Consider the following 18,917-nt stretch of genomic DNA (forward strand, 5'->3'; position numbering starts at 1 on the left):
TTATTTATTATGCATGTATTCTTATATGGTTTTGAAAAAATGTTGGATTCAATGCAGCGTCTCATGTTTCTTTTGCTTCTTTCAGCCTTCTGAAATAATTTTAAAATTTTCAGTTATTTAATGTGTACTGAAAGAAAAATAAGTGAATGAATATTTTAGGAAAAAAATCCACTAACATTAGCTATTGATTTTTAATATTCTAAAGAAACAAATGGAAGTGAAGATTCCTCATTTTTTTCCATGGATCCGATTTTACTGAATTGGATCTATTAGATGTGTGGCTATCTCATCTATTAAGCAGTGAGCGTCTAGGAAAAGGAGTATTCTGTTCATGTTGGGTACAAGGCTATTTTTGAAGGAACTCAGGGTATATTTGAAAGGTAAAGAAAACATATTATATTTTGTTCTTGAAGAATAAAGCAGAGGATTTGGAAAATCCATATAAGTGAGCTGCCGCCTGATACAGTCTGTCTATTAAAGATTTCGGAGATGCACAGCCAGAATTCTTAAACCCAGATAAACTTGTGGAGATTATGATAGCCCAAGTCATTCTCCCTTACCAAACCCCTCCAGACAGTGAGGTCTAGATGTGGGTATCAGTGTTTTGTTTTTTAGACTTTATTCAGCATAAGAAGTGTTTAAACTACTGTGAGTAAAATTAAAGACTATAATGATTGAGGATAGAAATACAAGTTGTTCTCTCCAGTAAAAGACTCAATGCATGTCTTCCTCCTTATCCCCCAGCACCTAAACGCAGCCATTTCCACCTGTCCTGTTTTTATTTGAGATGCAATCTTGGCAGCAGAGACTCAAGTGCCTTTCTAAGATCTAGTTCATTTCTTTAGCTAGAAATGGATATAGTACTATGATCTCTCTAAAAATATCTGTGAATCCTCTCAGCTGTTCCTTTAAGTACTACAGGTTTTCCTTATACCCAAAACATTGTTCGCAGTTAACGATCTATTATCAGACTAGTTTTTTATGCATTCAGTGACTCCTCTTCCACACCAGGTGGGGATGTTCATTCATTCAGCTTAAAATCCCTTTTTGGTAATAAAGGTTGCCTTTACAGCCAGAATTATGCTGCAACTCTCTGTAACCCATCCCCACTAAATACCTCCTTGGAACTTCTTTTTTTTTCCCAAAGATTTAACAATAGTTGAATGTAAATTAATCACAGGATACCAGCACATTCAAAAGCAGTGATGGTAGCTGATGCAAACAGGATAGAAATCAATCTGCCGTACAAACCCCAGACTCGATGGAACAACATAAAAAAATCAAAATATGTGTTGATCTGATTTTCCATTACAAAACTCTCTTCTCATTTCTGACTTCCAATAGCACATAAGGTCTTCTATTCTATATTACAATGCATTGTTTGGTTACTTTAAAGCACTGTTCTTTGTCATACCTTATAAATAAACCGATTCCCCCACTCCTTTTTGTCCGTCTCTTTCCACACAGAGCTCAAAATGAAAGAATTCTGGATCATTGAGCACCTGAATTTTATTGATCAGCTTGGACAAACCCCTTTTCTCCTATTCCCAAAGTAATTTTACGGGAAAAGGACTTTAATGCTCTCGAACCCTTTTCAAACTTTAGAGTTAATTTTCACTTTTCCTTGACACTGCTCCTCATTTCCAAAAATGGCCTCAATCTACCTGATTCATACAATGCCTCTGCATGTTTGGGCTTACACGGTTCTCTTCCAGCATGATTTTAGTCCTCTGACCTGGACTAACATTGAAACACCTCCTTGCTACAGGGGAGGATCCCCCTCAGGCACAGGCCTGGGTGACTCCTTCCCTATTCAAAATAATAATAAAAAAGAAATAGCAAGGATTACTTGAGGCCCTGGCATTCAATGATTTCAATATCCTGTCTTGATCAAGGTTTTCATAATTTAGAGCCTCCGCAGGGACTTCCTCCTCATTTCTACTATGCGTACTCGCTGACTCCGCCTTTCTAAGATGGGGGAGCCCTCTCACCTACTGCTACCATGAAAATATACGGGTGACATGATTTATAAGCAAAGATCCAATTGCCCCTCCCTCCCTCCTTCTTTCCTTCCTCCTCTCCCCCCTTCCCTCTTTTCTCTCTCTTACCCTCCTTTTCCGTTTTCCTTCTTTCCCTCCCTCCCTCCATTCTTCCTCTCCTCCTCCATTCCCTTTTTCCTCCCTCTTCCTTCCTTCCTCCCTTCCTTGCTTCTTTCTCTCCCTCCATTTTTTCCTTCCTTCCCTCGCTATTCTTTCCTTCCTCTCTTCTTTCTCCCTCCTCCCTTCCTCTCTTCCCTCTTTTCTCTTTCTTTCCTTTCCTTCCTTCCATCTTTTCTTCCTTCCTCCCTTCCTTCCTTTCACCTTCCCTCCCTCCTTTCATTCCCTTCTTCTTTCCTTCCTCTCCTCCCCCCTTACCTCTTTCTTTCCTTCCTTCCTCCCTTCACCCCTTTCTTGATTCCCTCCCTCCCTCCTTCTTTCTCTTCCTCCCTCCCTCCCTCCTTCCCTCCCTTCCTTCCTTTGTCCCAACTCTCTTTCCTTCATTCCCTCCTTCCTTCCTTCCTTTCTTTTCTCCGCCATGCACATCCCAACATCATTTTTCTGTGCTCATCCCAAAACCAAAGGTTTATGTATACCAGGTATATGTGCCTTCAAACCTAGACTAAAGGTCAGAACCATCTACTTTGAGATGTCTATATAGAAGCATCCAGACCCCATCCACTTCATCTCGGCAAACACATGCGCCATCGAGAGACTGGCTGTGCCTGCAGGTTTCGAACGCTTGACATAACATCCACTGAGAGTGGTGAAGCATGTCCTGGCACAATGGGATCCTTTCTCCATGGCACTGTGTAGTGACAGACACGCTGGGAGCTATTCTTGTTTCCTCCTGTCACCTCCAGTGCTGGAAGGGAACAGTGATGGTATGCAGAAATATGCCCTCCTGTTCTGTGAGTCATCGTCTGAGTGTGTGCTCTGCAGAATGGCGTTAAACTTGGCAGCTCACACGATAACAACAGATAAGGTGCATCCCATACTTTCTCCTTGCGGGCATCAGTTTGGTTCATTCTCTGCACCTGGTGACCAGGGACTCCTTCTCTGCCCTGGAGTGATCGGGCCGCCACCCAATTTACAATAAACAAATAACTACCGACTGCAAATGAAGTCCTTGTCATCCACTGACGAATACCTAGCTCACCAGACTGTGCCCGACAGCGAAATTCCCCATTTCCTTCTTTTATGGGGCTGCCATGGAGGTGTCATCACTTAAACTATTTGTATTTGAATCCACACGTTGCATTTCACATGAGATGTGAGTTCTGAGTAACTTCCTTGAGGAATCATTTGAGTCATTCGAATACCTTTCCAATGAATTAAAAGAGCTCACTGCATTAATACACTCAGTGTTATTTCAGGGATGTCTATCCATGGGCGGAAGAAACAAAAATAGAGGCTTCAGACGGACTGACATTCGAGCTCTGGGTACCTCAATGAACTCTCTCTACCTGCAGCTTTTGATTTCAGTAGCATCAGAGCATCTCTCCAAGTTCTAGCAGTTATTCCTTCCTCATCTCTTCCAGCCATGTCAGGGCCTTCATGAAAGCTAGAAGCACCCTCAACACAGACCATGAATGGCAACGTGAATGTATTCCCTAAATGCAGGGTGGAAATCACAGGCTCTAAGCCATGTGATTTTAAGAAACAGATTCATGGCATTAAAAAGCACTCAATAACAGAGATCACTGTGGTATTCTCACGGCTCTCTCAGACCTTCGTGATGTCTTGGTAAAAGCATCCATTTGGTATCAGCAGTGATAACGATCACCTCATGGAACGAATTAACTTCCTTTATCTTTTTCTGTCTTTTTTCCTTTTTTTTTTTTTTAAATAATGAGAGAGCCAGCCTCAGTCTCATAGCCTTTGGGAGTCAGGAAGAGCTAATGAGAATTTAACAGCATTATTTAGATTTCACTATTGTTTTAATGGTTCTAGAAAATGTATGAGGAATGATTCTAGCTTTCCACTTAAGATAATCACATAAAGTTTATTTTCAAATCATGTAAGGAGGAAAAGAAAAAGCATACGTTTTTAATGAAAGTAAGTAAAGAGAGTGTTTACAGACCAAGTCGGTAATAATACGTTTGGATGCCAATGTAGTGAAGATTGAATGAGTATAGCCATGTTGGGAAACTCTCATGGAAGTCTTTAGGCTTCAAGAGGATGAAATTCTCTGCAACAGCAGACACCGCCTATCTTAGTGCTGTCACAACAGAGAGCCTGGCCCTGATTTCACAGGGTATTAGAGATTGAATACCATCTCCCCGTAAATTAAGATACGCTGAAGTCATAACCCCAGTACCTCAGTATGTGAGCTTATTTGGAAATAGGGTAACTGCAGATACGATTATTTATGTTAAGTTGAGGTCATACTGGAGTAGGGTGAGCTTCTAATGCACCTTGGCAGATGCTCTTGTATGAAGACAGCCATGTGGAGTCAGAGACACACAGGGAGGCCGTAAGATGACAAAGACACAGAGTGGGATGGTGCACCTGCAAGGTAGGAATGCCAAAGACTGTACCCAAACTCCAGTAACTAAGAAGGAGCAAGGAAATACCCGCCCCGCTACAGCTTCTGGAGGGAACTTGGCCCTGCAAGCACCTTCACTTGCAACTTCTGGCCTTAGAAAGTGTGAACCAATACATTTCTGTTGTTATAAGACACAGCGTTTTTTGTGCTTTTTTTTTTTTTTTTTTTAAAGACAAAGGTTTCAGTCTGTCACCCAGGTTGGAGTGCAGTGGTGCAAACATGGCCCACTACAGCCTTGACCTCCTGTGCTCAAGTGATCCCTCTGCCTCAGCCTCCTGAGAAGCTGAGACTCTCGGCATACGCTACCATGCACAGCTAAATTTTTCCATTTGTTTTGTAGAGACGGACTCTCACTATGTTGCCTAGGCTGGTCTTAAACTCTTGGCCTCCTCAGGTGATCCTCCTGCCTCAGCCTCCCAAAGTGCTGGGGTTACAAGCATGAGCCACTGCACCCAGCACAGCTATACTGTTTCTGATACTCTGATAACAGCAGCCCCAACAAACTAATAAACAAGGTTTACTTTAAAAAAAGTATTAATTTGATTTCAATCATTTCTTCACACAAAAAAGAACCTTTGAGTGACAGACAAGCATCTGCACCAAATGTGGGTCCCTCCTCCCTTCTCCTCTGGGTAGCCTTTCTCAGACCAAATCTACGAAGTCTGATTATTGAAAGGTGGTGTCCAGGTGACACCTTTTCCACTCCAAAAACGTGCTGTACTTTTGCCAAGGGCACAGAACATTCTCAAACCACTCCCTACCCAAACCACTTTGGAATCTTTGTACAGTATGCCAGCTGCTAAACACGTAGGCATTGAAACCACCAGCATCTCCAGATCTTCTAAGGATTACTGTGCATAACTCATGTGTGGCAGGGCCACTGCAGTCTCAGAGCCTCATTCCGCATGGGAAGCTTTACCTCCCTGGGCGACAGACACATCTCTCTCTCTCCTTCAGTGTAAAGAGGCTCAGGGTGACGATGGAGGCACACACTAGTAGAACAGAACGACACCCCATTCATTTCCACAGTTATATTATTAGACAAGAGAAAATGAAAAGATGCCACAATGTTTGGAGCTATTTAGGATGTTTTGGGTTCTTTTCTCCCATGGTTTGCAGAGAATCCACTCAGCAGAATATTGGCAGACTCTGTTGTATATGTGCTTTTTGTATATTTTATATTTTCTACTATATTTAGGCCAACAAATGAGCTTTCCAGTGAGATACACATGTATGTGTGTGTGTATGTGTTTATATATGCATGCCATATAGCAATATGATACAAATATCATATATTTTCATTTGCTCTCTCTCTATAGCTATGTATATAGCAAAGAAAATACAAACATATATTTGTGTATATATATATTTGTATTTGTATATATATTGTATTTATATATAGTATATTTATTTGTATTTGTATATACAAATATATTTGTGTGTGTATATATACAAATACAAATATAAATGTACTACATATTATACAAATGGGAACATCTATATTTTTATATAGACATTAAAAATATATAGGAATATATATTTATATTTCTTTAGAATTATTATGGTATTTGTTTTCATTCCTATGGCCAGGCAATCAACACATTCCCCAAGTGGTACATGTGCTGTGATATCCTTACAAATTAACAAAAGATATATGGTTGAAATTAGACTTAAAACTCTGTAATCAAGGCTGGTGTGATGGCTCACACCTGTAATCTCAGCACTTTTGGAGGCTGACGTGGGAAGATCGCTTGAGCCCAAGAGTTTGAGACCAGCTCGGGTGACACAGCAAAACCCTGTCTCTAACAAAATAAAATTAGCTGAGTAAGGTGGTGTGCACCTGTAGTCCCAGCTATTCAGAAGGCTGATGTGGGAGGATCCCTTGAGCCCAGGAGTTTGAGAAAAGCCTGGGCAACATAGCAAACCCTGTGTCTACAAAAATCCATGTAAGGGCATGGTGGTGCACACCTGTAGTCCCAGCTACTCAAGAGGCTGAGATGGGAGGATCACAGGAACCCATGAGCTCGAGGCTTCAGTGAGCTATGATTGCGCCACTACACTCCAGCCTAGGCAACAGAGTGAGACCCTCTTTCTACCAAAAAAAAAAAAAAAAAAATTAAAAATTAGCCAGGCATGGTGGCAGGCACCTGTAGTCCCAACTACTCAGGAGGCTGAGGCAGGAGGATGGCTTGGGCCTAGGAGTTCAAGGCTGTAGTGAGCTATCGTTGTGCCACTGCCCTCCAGTGTGGGCCACAGAGTGAGACTGTGTGTCTAAAACAAAGACAAAAACAAAACCGTTTAATCAGCTGTTAATAGAACCATCATATATGTATGAGTCCTGCACCTGCAGGTAGGAACTCTGGAATTCCCAATGGGCAATTAGAACTCTAGTAAAAATCTGGTTTGACAGTTAAGTGTTTTACTCCTATAACACTTTAGGAGTAAAGAAAAAAATGAGTTGCCATAGATGTTGGGGGAGAAGCTGCCTGTTACTGCTGTGTGTGTAAGCATGTGTCTGTGTGTATATGTGTGCATGCATGTGTATGTGTGTGTATGCGTGTGTGCTCCTGCACGTGGCAGTAGAAGCAACACCGATATTGAGGACCCAAACAAGTGGCGAGGATAGTGATACCCCAACACGAAGAAGAACGTACCCAGTTTTGGCGAAGTTCGTCCAGTAGGTCATGACCACGGCGCTGAGCATGACGTCGTTCTTGGAAAAGTTACAACTGAAGAGCTCGGTGGGACCGATCATGGGGATGCCGAAGACGTAGGGGACCTCATCGCCATGGGCCGAATCCGCCCAGCTGGGCTTCATTTCGCTTTGGCAGTGATGATAGAAGGCATAGAAGTAGGTGGGGGAGCCGTACTGCGCGTGCAGGTCGGCGGTGGCCACGGCGGGGGCCACCCACTGATGGTCAGTAAAGAGAGCCACCAGGGTTTTCCGCCGCGTCTCCGGGTTTTCCTTATCGGCCCAGTCTGTGTACATGAACTTGATAGTCTCCCGCAAAGTGTCTTTCCCTTCAGGGTAGCCGTAAAGGTTGTCCACGAAGTTGGACACAGAGAAGTCAAAGTCGTTGGGCGTCACACCGTCCTCGTTATCCACGATGCCGTCCACGAACTTCAAGCCTTCCCCTTGGTTGACGCCCAGCATGATGTCGTAGTTGAGGAACTCGCCTTGTTCCATCAGGATCTGGGGGTCGTCTGGGATGACGTCGCCGTCAATCACCGGCCCAAAGGCTATGTGGTAGGTGGCCGGGGTGATGGTCTGCTGGATGAGCTCCTTGTAGTTCTTGTTCCGCAGGCATTCTACCATGTCCGTAGTATCCAGCATGTTGCAGCCCACCTTGTCTGCCAATATCCGAGTGTACTTGGCCGGCTGGTAGTTCACTGCCCAGCTGGACAGGGCGGTGCCGCTCTGAATGATGGCCTTCTGGAAGAGACCTGCAGGTGCAAAATTGTGGACATGCAAATGAAAACCCGCAGGACAGAAATGCAGCTTTTACTGAGCAATGAAGGCTGTGATTGTCTCTCAGGCATGTGAGTTTCTGGATGTAGTAGCATTCAGCTCTGTCAGGGGCCCTTTTACCCATTTTCATTTCCATTCCCCCTTCCCCCCTCCTCCTGAACATTCATTTTAGGGAATGTTATTCTATACACACACACACACACACACACACACACGCACACACACGCACGCGCACACGCACACACACACACATAGGCACGCACACACACACAAGTTTAAGGAAATGAAACCACATTGCCACTTTTCCTGCACTGGCAAAATACATGTGATTTCTTTTTTCCTTCCACAATTTAGTGTCGTTTTTGCTTCCTTGCCTCCAGATGCCATATATAGAAACTCCAAGAGCAACTGCATTCCCCATTTCCAAGAAAAAAAATGTTGTAAGCTAGTAAAAGGTCAAAGGCCCTCTTGTCTCACAAGCAAAACTAGGTATCTCTTCATTATGGGAAAAAAAGAAATCCACTGGAATCAACTTCAGAGTGCTAATTCAGGAGCGCATTTCTACTTCTACCTTGAGTCTAATGAAGATATTGGCAATTAAAATAAATACATTGAGTTAGCTATGCTTAAAGAAATCCTCAACTGGGTGCCTAAGTAAGGAGTATTTTTTTAAGTCACTTCTTTCAAAACTACATCCATTGGAAACTCAGAGATGTGTATATTTTATTTTGCCACATATAAAAAATGCTCCACTTGCTGAGAAACTTGAAAAAGCATGGGCAATTTTAGGAGTAAAATTCTGTGTAGCTTAAAATTCTCCATGAGTTCAGTCTACTACACGGATGTCCAGAAGTATAAAATCTGTATTTTTAACCACGACAGGACAAGAGAGGTGCGCTGTAAAAATCAGCATTCCATTTACAATCGCTTCCTGCCGTTCCCGTGAATCCCAGCCCGAGTCAGGCACTAAAGAATAAGGCATTCAGCTGTGAGTCCAGAAGTTCATGCCCTGTCGATTTTTGAGGTCACAGAAGCAATCAAATACGAGGAAAATATGATTGTCATCAGGAAGATGTGATTTTAAAGATTGGAGGATTGCCCAAAGATGACACACAGGACCGCAACTTGAAACCAATATGGCTTTGACCAATATGTCATCAAAGCCATCTTGGGAATGTTTCTGTCAGAAATGTGCAAGTATTGACTTGAGTGCTTGGCTCTGAAGATTATTTTAAAATGTTCAAAAAAAAAAAAAAAAACAAAAAAGAAAGTCAATATGTATTCTATTGGATTCATTAGTTAAAACATTCAGAATTGGAAAAAATGCTGTGAGAAGTTCCTTTCCCGCCCTTCTCATAACTACTGGCAATAATTTAGGCAGTAGTGTATATATAAGTAACATACACAAAACATTTATTTGTATGTTAGGGAAGTAACAGAACTCCTGATAAGACTAAAATAGTTGGATAATGAAAAAAATCACCCGGAATTCATACTTTAAACACAATTCACCTTATAGCGTAATGAGTATGCTAGGAGTTCACATAATTCTTAACTCTTTCCCCCCATTCAAATGTCTGTTTTGCATAGCTGAGCCCAATATTTATATAGCTGTCTACACTGTCTTCCAGCTGATGTGTATCTTAGGTAAATTCTTAAATTATTATTATTTTGAGTAAATACATATGGTTCATTATAGTTTTCCTCTCCTTTTGACCTTGTAGCTGTTCATTTCATTCTTTGCTACAATACTAATACTGCGTTGAACATCTTCATAAAACTACCACTTTCCACATGTAATTTGTCTTTATTAGACCACATAACCAGGCAAGGAATTCCTAAGGCAAACAGTCTGGCTGTTTTTATTTTTATTTCAGACAAGATATCACTCTGCTACCCAGGCTGGAGTGCAGTGGCGGGATCTCAGCTCACTGGAGCCTCTGCCTTCCAGGCTCAAATGATCCTTCCACCTCAGCCTCCCAAGTAGCTGGGACTACAGATGTGTCTCTTTTTTGTAGAGACAGGGTTTCGCCGTGTTGTCCAGGCTGGTCTTGAACTCCTGGACTCAAGCAATCTGCCCACCTCGGCCTCCCAAATTGCTGGGATGATAGATAGGCAGGAGCCGCAGTGCCTGGCTTGTATTTTTCCTAATTCTTGATTATATTGATGGGCTGTTTAGAAGCATGCCTTGCAGAAATGACTGATGCAAAGGTATAATAATTTCCAACCTATTGACTTAAATAATTAACACCTCCCTCCAATTAATGTGGCTTACATGTGTTTGATTACTCCTGAAGTTGGTTCTGACTGCTTTCTAAATCTACAATTGTGATTATATCAATTGAGAAAAGTGAAAATCTAGGTATTTTCAAAAATGCCATAGAAATCTCTCTACCAAATGGTTCATCAGATTCTTCACTTATCCTGTTTTTGAAATAAAGTTAATACAAATATGAGCCTTTCCTCTTATTAGCACTAGTAAGAGATCAAAGGCCATTTGGTCTCATGGGCAAAACATTATGAACTAAAAACTCAAGGAATTCAGAGTTTGGAGGATTTTAGGAAACCCTCATCTGTCCTATCTTGCTAATGAAGACATTGAGGAGCACAGCGATCCAGAAACTTGTCCAGACGGTGCTGGAAGTGAAGAAAGTCCTGCAGTTACTCTAAAGAAAGATACTTTTTAATTGTATGTATGTATGTATGTATGTATGTATATATGTATGTATGTATGTATGTTGAGACAGGGTCTCACTCTGTCACCCAGGCTGGAGTGGAACCTCACAGCTCACTGCAGCCTCAACATCCCTGGTTCAAGAGATCCTCCCACCTCAGCCTCCCAAGTAACTGGGACCACAAGCATGCGCCACCAGTCCCAGGTGGTCCTTATTTTTATTTTTGTACAAATGGGGTCTCGCTATGTTGACCAGGCTGGTCTCAAACTCCTGGGCTCAAGCCATCCTCCTCGCTCAGCCTCCCAAAGTGCTGGGATAACAGCCATGAGCCACCATACCCAGCTGATAACTTTAAAAATAATCATTCTGGAGGTTGAGGTGGGTGGGCCACTTGAGGTCAGGAAGTTCGAGACTAGCCTGGCCAACATGGTGAAAGCCCATCTCTACTAAAAATACAAAAATTAGCCGGGCACAGTGGTGGGCGCCTGTAATCCCAGCAACTCGGGAGGCTGAGGCAGGAGAATCGCTTTGAATCCAGGAGGTGAATGTTGCGGTGAGCCAAGATTGTGCCACTGCACCCCTGCCTGGGAGACAGAGTGAGACTCCCTGAAAAAAAAAAAAAAAATCCATGAAGGTTTTGAGAACTTCAGGTTCAGTCACTGTGGTGCCATTCTGAAGACCACTGACGACACAGAACAAATTACAAAGCTGTCTTGATGACTGAGATGGCTATTAGGAATATTCACTTGCGCGTGGCCAGGCAACCCAGGGCTGGATCTGCTCTGCAGATTTTCCTGCCTCTTCCTTTTAGGCCACAGCCAAGAATTTGTGATCCTGCTTCCAGAACCAATTCCCTCAAATTCCTGTGGACGCCCCTTTGAAGTCTCTCATCGGATACTGCAGGGAGCCGCCTTCACAAAGGGACAGCAGGGAATCCGCCGAGTGAGCCTCCGGGGAAAGCCTCAGGCACTCCAGCAGGGCTCAGGGGTGTGGCTGCCTGTGCTGACCATTACTTAGGCAGCATAACCATCTACTGCTTAGACGTCCAAGTGCACATCTGGTTGAGTATGGCTGCCTATGCTGACTACATGTTCAAGTGCATGTCTGGTTGAGGTAACATGATGTGCATGTGTTTTTGCCACTGCCTCTTTCTCCGCTTTGCCAAAATCAGCTTTTTCCAGGTTAATAGCGCGGTGCCAGGAAGGGTTTGGAGCTCCCACGGGGACAAGCAGAGGACCTTGTGCTGACTGGCCCTGCAAGGAGGTCCTTCCTAAAAGTCATATTTGCAGGAGAGAGAGAGAGGAAGGGGGAGGGGAAAGCAAACTGTGGACACTTCCTAGCGCTACATGCTGACCTGACCAGGAAGGAGGTCCTTTGGTGAAAGTCATATTTGCAGGAGAAGAAGAAAGGGAGGGAGAGAGAGAGAGAAAGAAACAGAGAGAGGGACAGAGGGAGAGGGGGGAAAGGGAGAGAGGAAAGGACATAGTGAGGAAGAGAGTGGGGAGACAGAGAGAAGGTGAGAGAGGAAGAGAGAGAGGGGGAGAAAGGGAGAGAGTGGGGGGACAGTGTGAGGGAGAGAGAGAGAGGGAGGGGGGAGAGACAGTGGAAGGAGGGGGACAGAGAGGGTGAGAGACAGAGCAAAAGACAGAGAGGGAGCGGGAGAGAGGTAGAGGGAGGAGGACATAGAGAGGGAGAGAGACAGAGAGGACGAGAGAGGGAGAGAGAAGAGTGGGAGGGGAAGAGCAAGAGAGGGAGGGAGACCATCAGGGAGAGAGACACTATTCCTCTGGGTAGAATCTACTTCTAAATGAATGCACCAGACATGTTTCAATATTTCCAGAAGATTTAAAGAATTAATATGAATTAGAGAAGTGACTTCTTAAAAAACATGTGGCTAAAAGCCCTGGTGGTTACAAAATCTGTACACCCGCAACCTTTATCGACATACTGTCTCTCTTCCATACTACTAAGTTGTAGCTAGAAGTTAATACAATTTCAAATAGTCAAATACAGTCAGAATGGCAAAAGAAACAAAAGTGTCAGGACTTCTAAAGTAGTTATTTTGTTCCAATCATTGTAACCAACACCTAATTGTCACACATTTAAATTAGGAGAAAAATACTGCTGATCAAGCATGGTGGCTCACATCTGTCATCCCAGCACTTTGAGAGGACAAGGCAGGAGGATCGCTTGAGTCCAGGAGTTTGAGACCAGCCCAGGCAAACATAGCAGGACCATTTCTCTATAAAAAATTTAAAAAATCAGCCAGTAGTCCCAGGTATTCAGGAGACTGAGATGGGAGAAGCCTTAAGCCCAGGAGTTGGAGGCTGCAATGATCTATGATCGTGCCACTGCACTCCAGCCTGGGTGACAGAGCAAATGGAACAAAAGCTGAGTTAAAAGACATGAAGATGGATTCATTTGATCTTTTGGGCATTTTCTGTTGCCAGAGTGACTTCTGGTAACCCGGACATGCATCTGAGATATGAACTCTGACCATTCATTTCTTGGTTCAGGGCATTTGCCCGCCCACCCTGGGGGCACCATTATTACCTTCTGAGTAGTGGGACAGGGTCAACAGGCTGACACAGGAGGCCCCGGCCCCCGAGCCAAAGATGGTCACTCTCTTGGGGTCCCCACCAAAGGCTCCCACATTCTCCTCAATCCACCGCAGTGCTTGAATCTGATCCAGGAGCCCATAGTTGCCTTTTGCTGCCTGGTCACCGGTACTTAAAAACCCTATAAAAGAACACAAGACATTTTTGGTGGCCAAATAGAAAAAGTGCATACACGTCTCTGCTATTTGAAAAGATATCTCATAGCTTGTCTTCTTCATTCTCTCTCTCCTCAACCCTCACCCCTACCAATTAGAGGAAGAACAGGAGAAAAAAATTTGTGGCAGAAATAATTATATAAATAATGGTTATTGTTTAGGTTGATGTTATGATACCATGGCATCTTTGGGTATATATGTGGCTAATAGAGAAGGCAAAATGAATCTAAAATATTAATAACATGAAGCAATCCCAGAAGACGTCATAAATTTTACTAGATTCAAGGTATCATTTCTGTGCACATTTTCATGTTCTTTTTTGAAAAATGCAGCAGACTCCTACAAGAAATTTTTCAGGGAAAACAGTAGTGTGGGGGTGGGGGGGGTGGGGGGGTGTAAGTGCACACGTGTGTCTGTGTCTAAGAATATGGGCATGTATACAAAGGCAGTGTGTGCCTGTTTTTCTCACTGAATTAGTTATTAACATTTTGTTTTAACTCCTTTTAATGCTTAAGAAACAAAGTAAGTTACAGACTCCACTAGATCCCACTCGTAAATAGTATGCACCTCTATTTTCCTACATAGCAAAAATATTAGTTACATACAAAAAAATATAATTATTGAACCTCATCCAAAAGCTAATGAATATTCACATCTCCCCAACTGTTCCCAAAATATCAGGAGCTGGCCCTCCTTATTTTAAAAAGAAGGATTCTGTGAGTTAAGGATCTAGATTTTACTCAAGGCCATACAATTCTTAATTTCTCCTTAGTAGCTGAAAAATGGCAATTTTGGTATTAATGATAGCAAAGTTATGAGTTAATCTATTTTATTCTTTGTTCCTTCTGCATTGAAAAATAGCTTGACCTGGAAAAACTGCTTTCCTCTGATGTTTTGAAGTCAAGTTTGGGAAGACATACGCTCTCCTACTCAGATTCAAAACTAGAATATTTTCTAAGGCATCCTGCAAGTTTAATCCATTGCATAAACTTTAATCCAACTTTATGTCCAAATCTGTACTGGATATGCCTTCCAAAAAGACAAAGAATTTTAAAAAGTTTTTTTTTTTAACCATTTTCACGTCCTTATTTGAGCCTTCCCCAACTACCCAACTATGATATTTGCCCCCTCTAGACAATTTCTTTTTTCCAAGAGCCATGTCATTCACTCACTTCAAGGGATGCTTAGTACATAATTACGGCCACCTGCAGTCATGTTTGTATGAAGACAGGCTGCTTTAAGCCCTAAAATAACATCAAAACAATTCCTTCAAAGCACATCCCTAACCAAAGTTGACGGCATTCCAAACAGTGACTGAGCGCCGGCTTCTACTTTTAAAACAAAAAGAGTAGAGGATGAGGCTGCATACCAATTGAGTCAACCAGCATCTCTTCCATGAGCTTTCCCGAGCACCTGTGGAAAAATGCTCTGAGCTGGAAAGGAAGAAATGGCCTGGCTCCAAAGAAAGTCACAGGACGATTTTCATTCAACAATGACAATACAAATTCCAAACGTGAATCAGGACTCACTGTCTCCTGCAGCTTCAAAGAGAGGCAGCGTTGCAACTGCGAGGTTGGATACTTAAGACACATCCTACCAATGTGATCTTCTTTAAAGTTCAGAGGGATGTGACGTGAGATTAGCTACGATTAGTGGGTGCGATCAGACATTACCCAAGCCTTCCCCCGCATTTAATTAGCAATTACTAATTAGTGCTTCATGCCAAAAATGTTCTGCAACACCTGTCTCCATCACTAAATCTTTGACACGATCGTTCATAAAAGGCATCAGGCTTTGCTTGGAAGATCCAAGATCCTTATATGACAATGACGAATCATGTTAGTTTGGGTGCCCTATAATACCATAGGGCAATGCTTTCTTCCCCTATTAAAGAAAGAGGTGATTAATTCCTAAGGCACGAGCAATTTTCTAACAGAACGATTCTGTCTTCAGCACGTCTTTTCTTCACTCACTGTTCTCTCTTTCTCAATTCTGCAGAATGACTTGTTGACTTATTTTGTTTCTGTGGAGGAACATGAAGATTTTCAACATGCAGTAAATCATTGTGGCCTTTCTTCCACCACAACCTCTTCCTCCCTAGCAAAACGAGAGTGTTTTAACCTTTCCAAAAGCAGGCTAATGAATATCCCCTGCCTTCAAAAATCTTAGTTCTTCTAACAGCATCCTACTGGATGGTTTGATCTTTGAGGTTCTGAAATGCTTCCAAATATCCTACAGGCTGGCTGAGGGAAACGACAATCCATGGATCTCTGAAGTTTAACAAATGAATGTGGTGTTTTGAAGCTGGTGTTTCCACAGTTTCTGCCATGGAATTTTCATTTATTGCAACATCCAGGGATTATTATTTTTTCTTTTTAAACTATCAACAAGGGGAAGTGCCTGTTTCAGGTACACAATGAATGCAACAATTTCATGCTCTTTACAAGAGTATAGTCCTTTCATCTTGAAACCACCTTTGCAAAACTTGTAACAGTCAGATAATTATGACAGTGAAAGAGATCTGACCTAACCAACTCCATCTTGCCTTTAACCTCCATACTGTTCTTGATCATTCCTGGGCATGGGCCAAGCTAACTTTGGGAGAAATTGAATTTGTAGTTTAAATGATAATAGCCCCTCTTAAAACTAAGCCGCCTTTGTAAAACTAATGAAAGGCCACCAGGTTAAAGAATGAGAGGGGCCTGAATTCTGTTAAGATGTAAGCTTAGTTAAATGATTACCAGCCATTATTCTAGAGGTCACAGGATTTGCAACTTCCCCAATCACTAGAAGCTAAAATTTGCCTTTTTAAAACTTTTATTTTAGGTTCAGGGGTATACCTGTAGGTTTATTATGTAGGTAAACTGCATGTCACAGGGGTTTGATGTACAGGTTATTTCATTACCCAGGTAATAAGCATAGTACAGATTGGCCTTTTAAGATGTCTTTTCAGGCTTTTGCATTTCTGACAACTGACTGGTCCTACTAGGACCAGTGACTCCTCTGTGTCCCCACATAGAGGCCGACTGGGTGCACCAGGGCTGTTTTCCACACCCCTATCATTGCATCCTCAACCAATCAGCAGCACTCATTCCCTAGCCCCTATCTGCCAAACTATTCTGGAAAAACCCAAGCCTCCAAATTTTGGGGAAGGTTGATTTGATTAACAATAAAACTCCAGTCTCCCATTTAGCCAGCTCTGCAGGAATTAAACCCTTTATCTATTGCAATTCTTCTGTCTTGACTAATCAGCTCTATCTGTGCTGTGGTAAAGATGAATCTGTTGGGAGGTTACATTGTTCTGAAGGCCAAATCATGTTTTCTATAAATCAGACTTAAAACGCATGTGGGCTTACTGACGCAGAATTCCATGAGCCCAGAGTTAGTGTTTGAAAATAAAAAGACCTGTTTTCCCAAGTCGCCTGATCTGTGAAAATTAGATCTCACTATCAATCTGTCTTCTTTATTCATCAGCACCTGGCCAGGTTTTCCTGTGAATAAGAATGCAGGCAAGGAACAGGCAGCACACTGTAGCTCTGTGATGTGATGGAGCAGGGAGAGGGAGGAAGGGAAGGAGAGAGGGAGGGAAGGAGGGAGGGAGAACAGGAGGGAGGGAGAGCAGGAGGAAGGAAGGAAGGAAGGAAGGAAGGAAGGAAGGAAGGAAGGAAGGAAGGAAGGAAGATATTTTCCTGGCAAAGCTATCTTCTTAAGTGTAAATAAAGAGTGATCTTAAAAAATTCTAATGGTGTGATTTTTTGCAAGTTTTTTGACACCAGGAATCCTGGTATTTATTGTAGCAAATTAAAATTAATATTTTTAGGAATCCTGCAAACCTAAACCACTGGGTTTTGCCTCCTGATTGTAGAAAGCAAAATGATGGTAGCTCATCAACTTGGAAAGAGCCACACATGATACTAAAGATGAGTGCTGCTCCTCAGAAGTCATCTCTCAGGTAGATCACTTAACTTTAAATATATGTTCAAAGTGAATGAAGAGAACAAGCTACTTGATTGTCTGAAACCAGAGATTTACAACAAATGGCTCCTTTAACTGACAGGTCCCTTAGGCTACAAACTCTCTAAGCATTTTAGCTGATGAAATTTTGGTTTCTGAGCTTTACTCCCCCTAATATGAAGCTTGTAAATCAGCAACCTCTCCTCCAACAATTGAACAATGAAAGAAAGATGCAAAAGAGACCATGTGAATTAATCCATATTAATGGCTACATTGATGCCAAGTTTCATCCAGGGCCCTGGAAGGAACAACAATAACAAAAATACACACACAAGAGATATCAATAGATATGTTCAGTGATCTGCTTTGGCTGTGTCCTCACCCAAATCTCATCTTGAACTGTAGCTCCCATAATTCCCATGTGTCATGGGAGCGACCCAGTAGGAGGTAACTGAATCATGGGGGTGGGTTTTTCTCATGCTGTTCTCATGACAGTGAATAAGTGTCATGAAATCTGATGGTTTTATAAAATGGCAGTTCCCCTGGACACATTCTTTTGCCTGCCACCATATAAGATGTGACTCTGCTTCTTCTTTGTCGTCCGCCATGATTGTGAGGCCTCCCCAGTCATGTGGAACTGTGAGTCCATTAAATTTATTTTCTTTATACATTACCCAGTCTCAGGTATGTCTTTATTAACAGCATGAGAACAGACTAGTGCATTCAGTTAGTATGGTTATTTAAAAACAGGTTTCATGGAAAAGATGACTAAAAACAGGAATCACAGATTTTCCTGCCACATGTTGACTGAAGTGAATATCATATAAACATGAGTATTTCTATTCAGGCTTAATATTGTTGTTACAACAGAAAAGTTTCCAATTTTTATTATAGATAATAATGTAGATGTTTCCTCTCATTTTGAATTACATCACAAGGCTTAGGAGAATAATTGCAGGTCTTTTGTTTCTCCATGCACTGCAAGTCAATGGTAAGGAACCCAATGGGGTCAGATATTGTTTTTCTTTCAATTAACAAAAGACATTGTTATATGACGTTAAAGCCACAATCCATTTTCTTTTAGGAGATCGTTCCTTGCATAAACACAGTAGGCATTTTTTGAAGACAAGTAACCAGGAGATAATTCAGTGAATAGAGAAGTTAAATATCACCATTTCAGTGTATGTAATTCACCTGATATGTATATATATGCATATATAACCACATATATGCATGTATGTCTATGAATGTATATGTACACAGACAGACATTTGTGCACCTTTAAACTAAAGAAGTGACACCAAACAGAAAATGTTTAAATAAAAATTCTTCAGTGAGAACAAACAGAATTTGTGTTAGGTCATGCAAATGAGGTCAAAAAGAAATCTGTTTGGTGAGAATGAAAGCAGAAGCATAAAAAACAAAAATCAGTAAAACAGATGCAAAACTAATCTTTGACGGT

The 18,917-nt window shown here is 42.0% G+C and overlaps 1 protein-coding gene across 4 annotated transcripts in view; it reads right to left on the minus strand.

Moving 5' to 3' along the window:
- NLGN4X (neuroligin 4 X-linked) overlaps positions 1 to 18,917 on the minus strand; it is a 340,913-nt gene that overhangs the window by 5,774 nt on the left and 316,222 nt on the right. For all 4 annotated transcript variants that reach the window (XM_003260986.4, XM_012500970.2, XM_030806413.1 and 1 more), the window contains 2 exons: positions 13,282 to 13,467; positions 7,239 to 8,028 (listed from right to left, as the gene is read on the minus strand). In XM_003260986.4, coding sequence (XP_003261034.1) covers positions 7,239 to 8,028; positions 13,282 to 13,467 — 976 coding nt within the window. The remainder of the gene's footprint in view (positions 1 to 7,238; positions 8,029 to 13,281; positions 13,468 to 18,917) is intronic.

Source organism: Nomascus leucogenys, chromosome X, assembly GCF_006542625.1.
Source record: "Nomascus leucogenys isolate Asia chromosome X, Asia_NLE_v1, whole genome shotgun sequence".
NCBI classification, from domain to species: Eukaryota; Metazoa; Chordata; class Mammalia; order Primates; family Hylobatidae; genus Nomascus; species Nomascus leucogenys.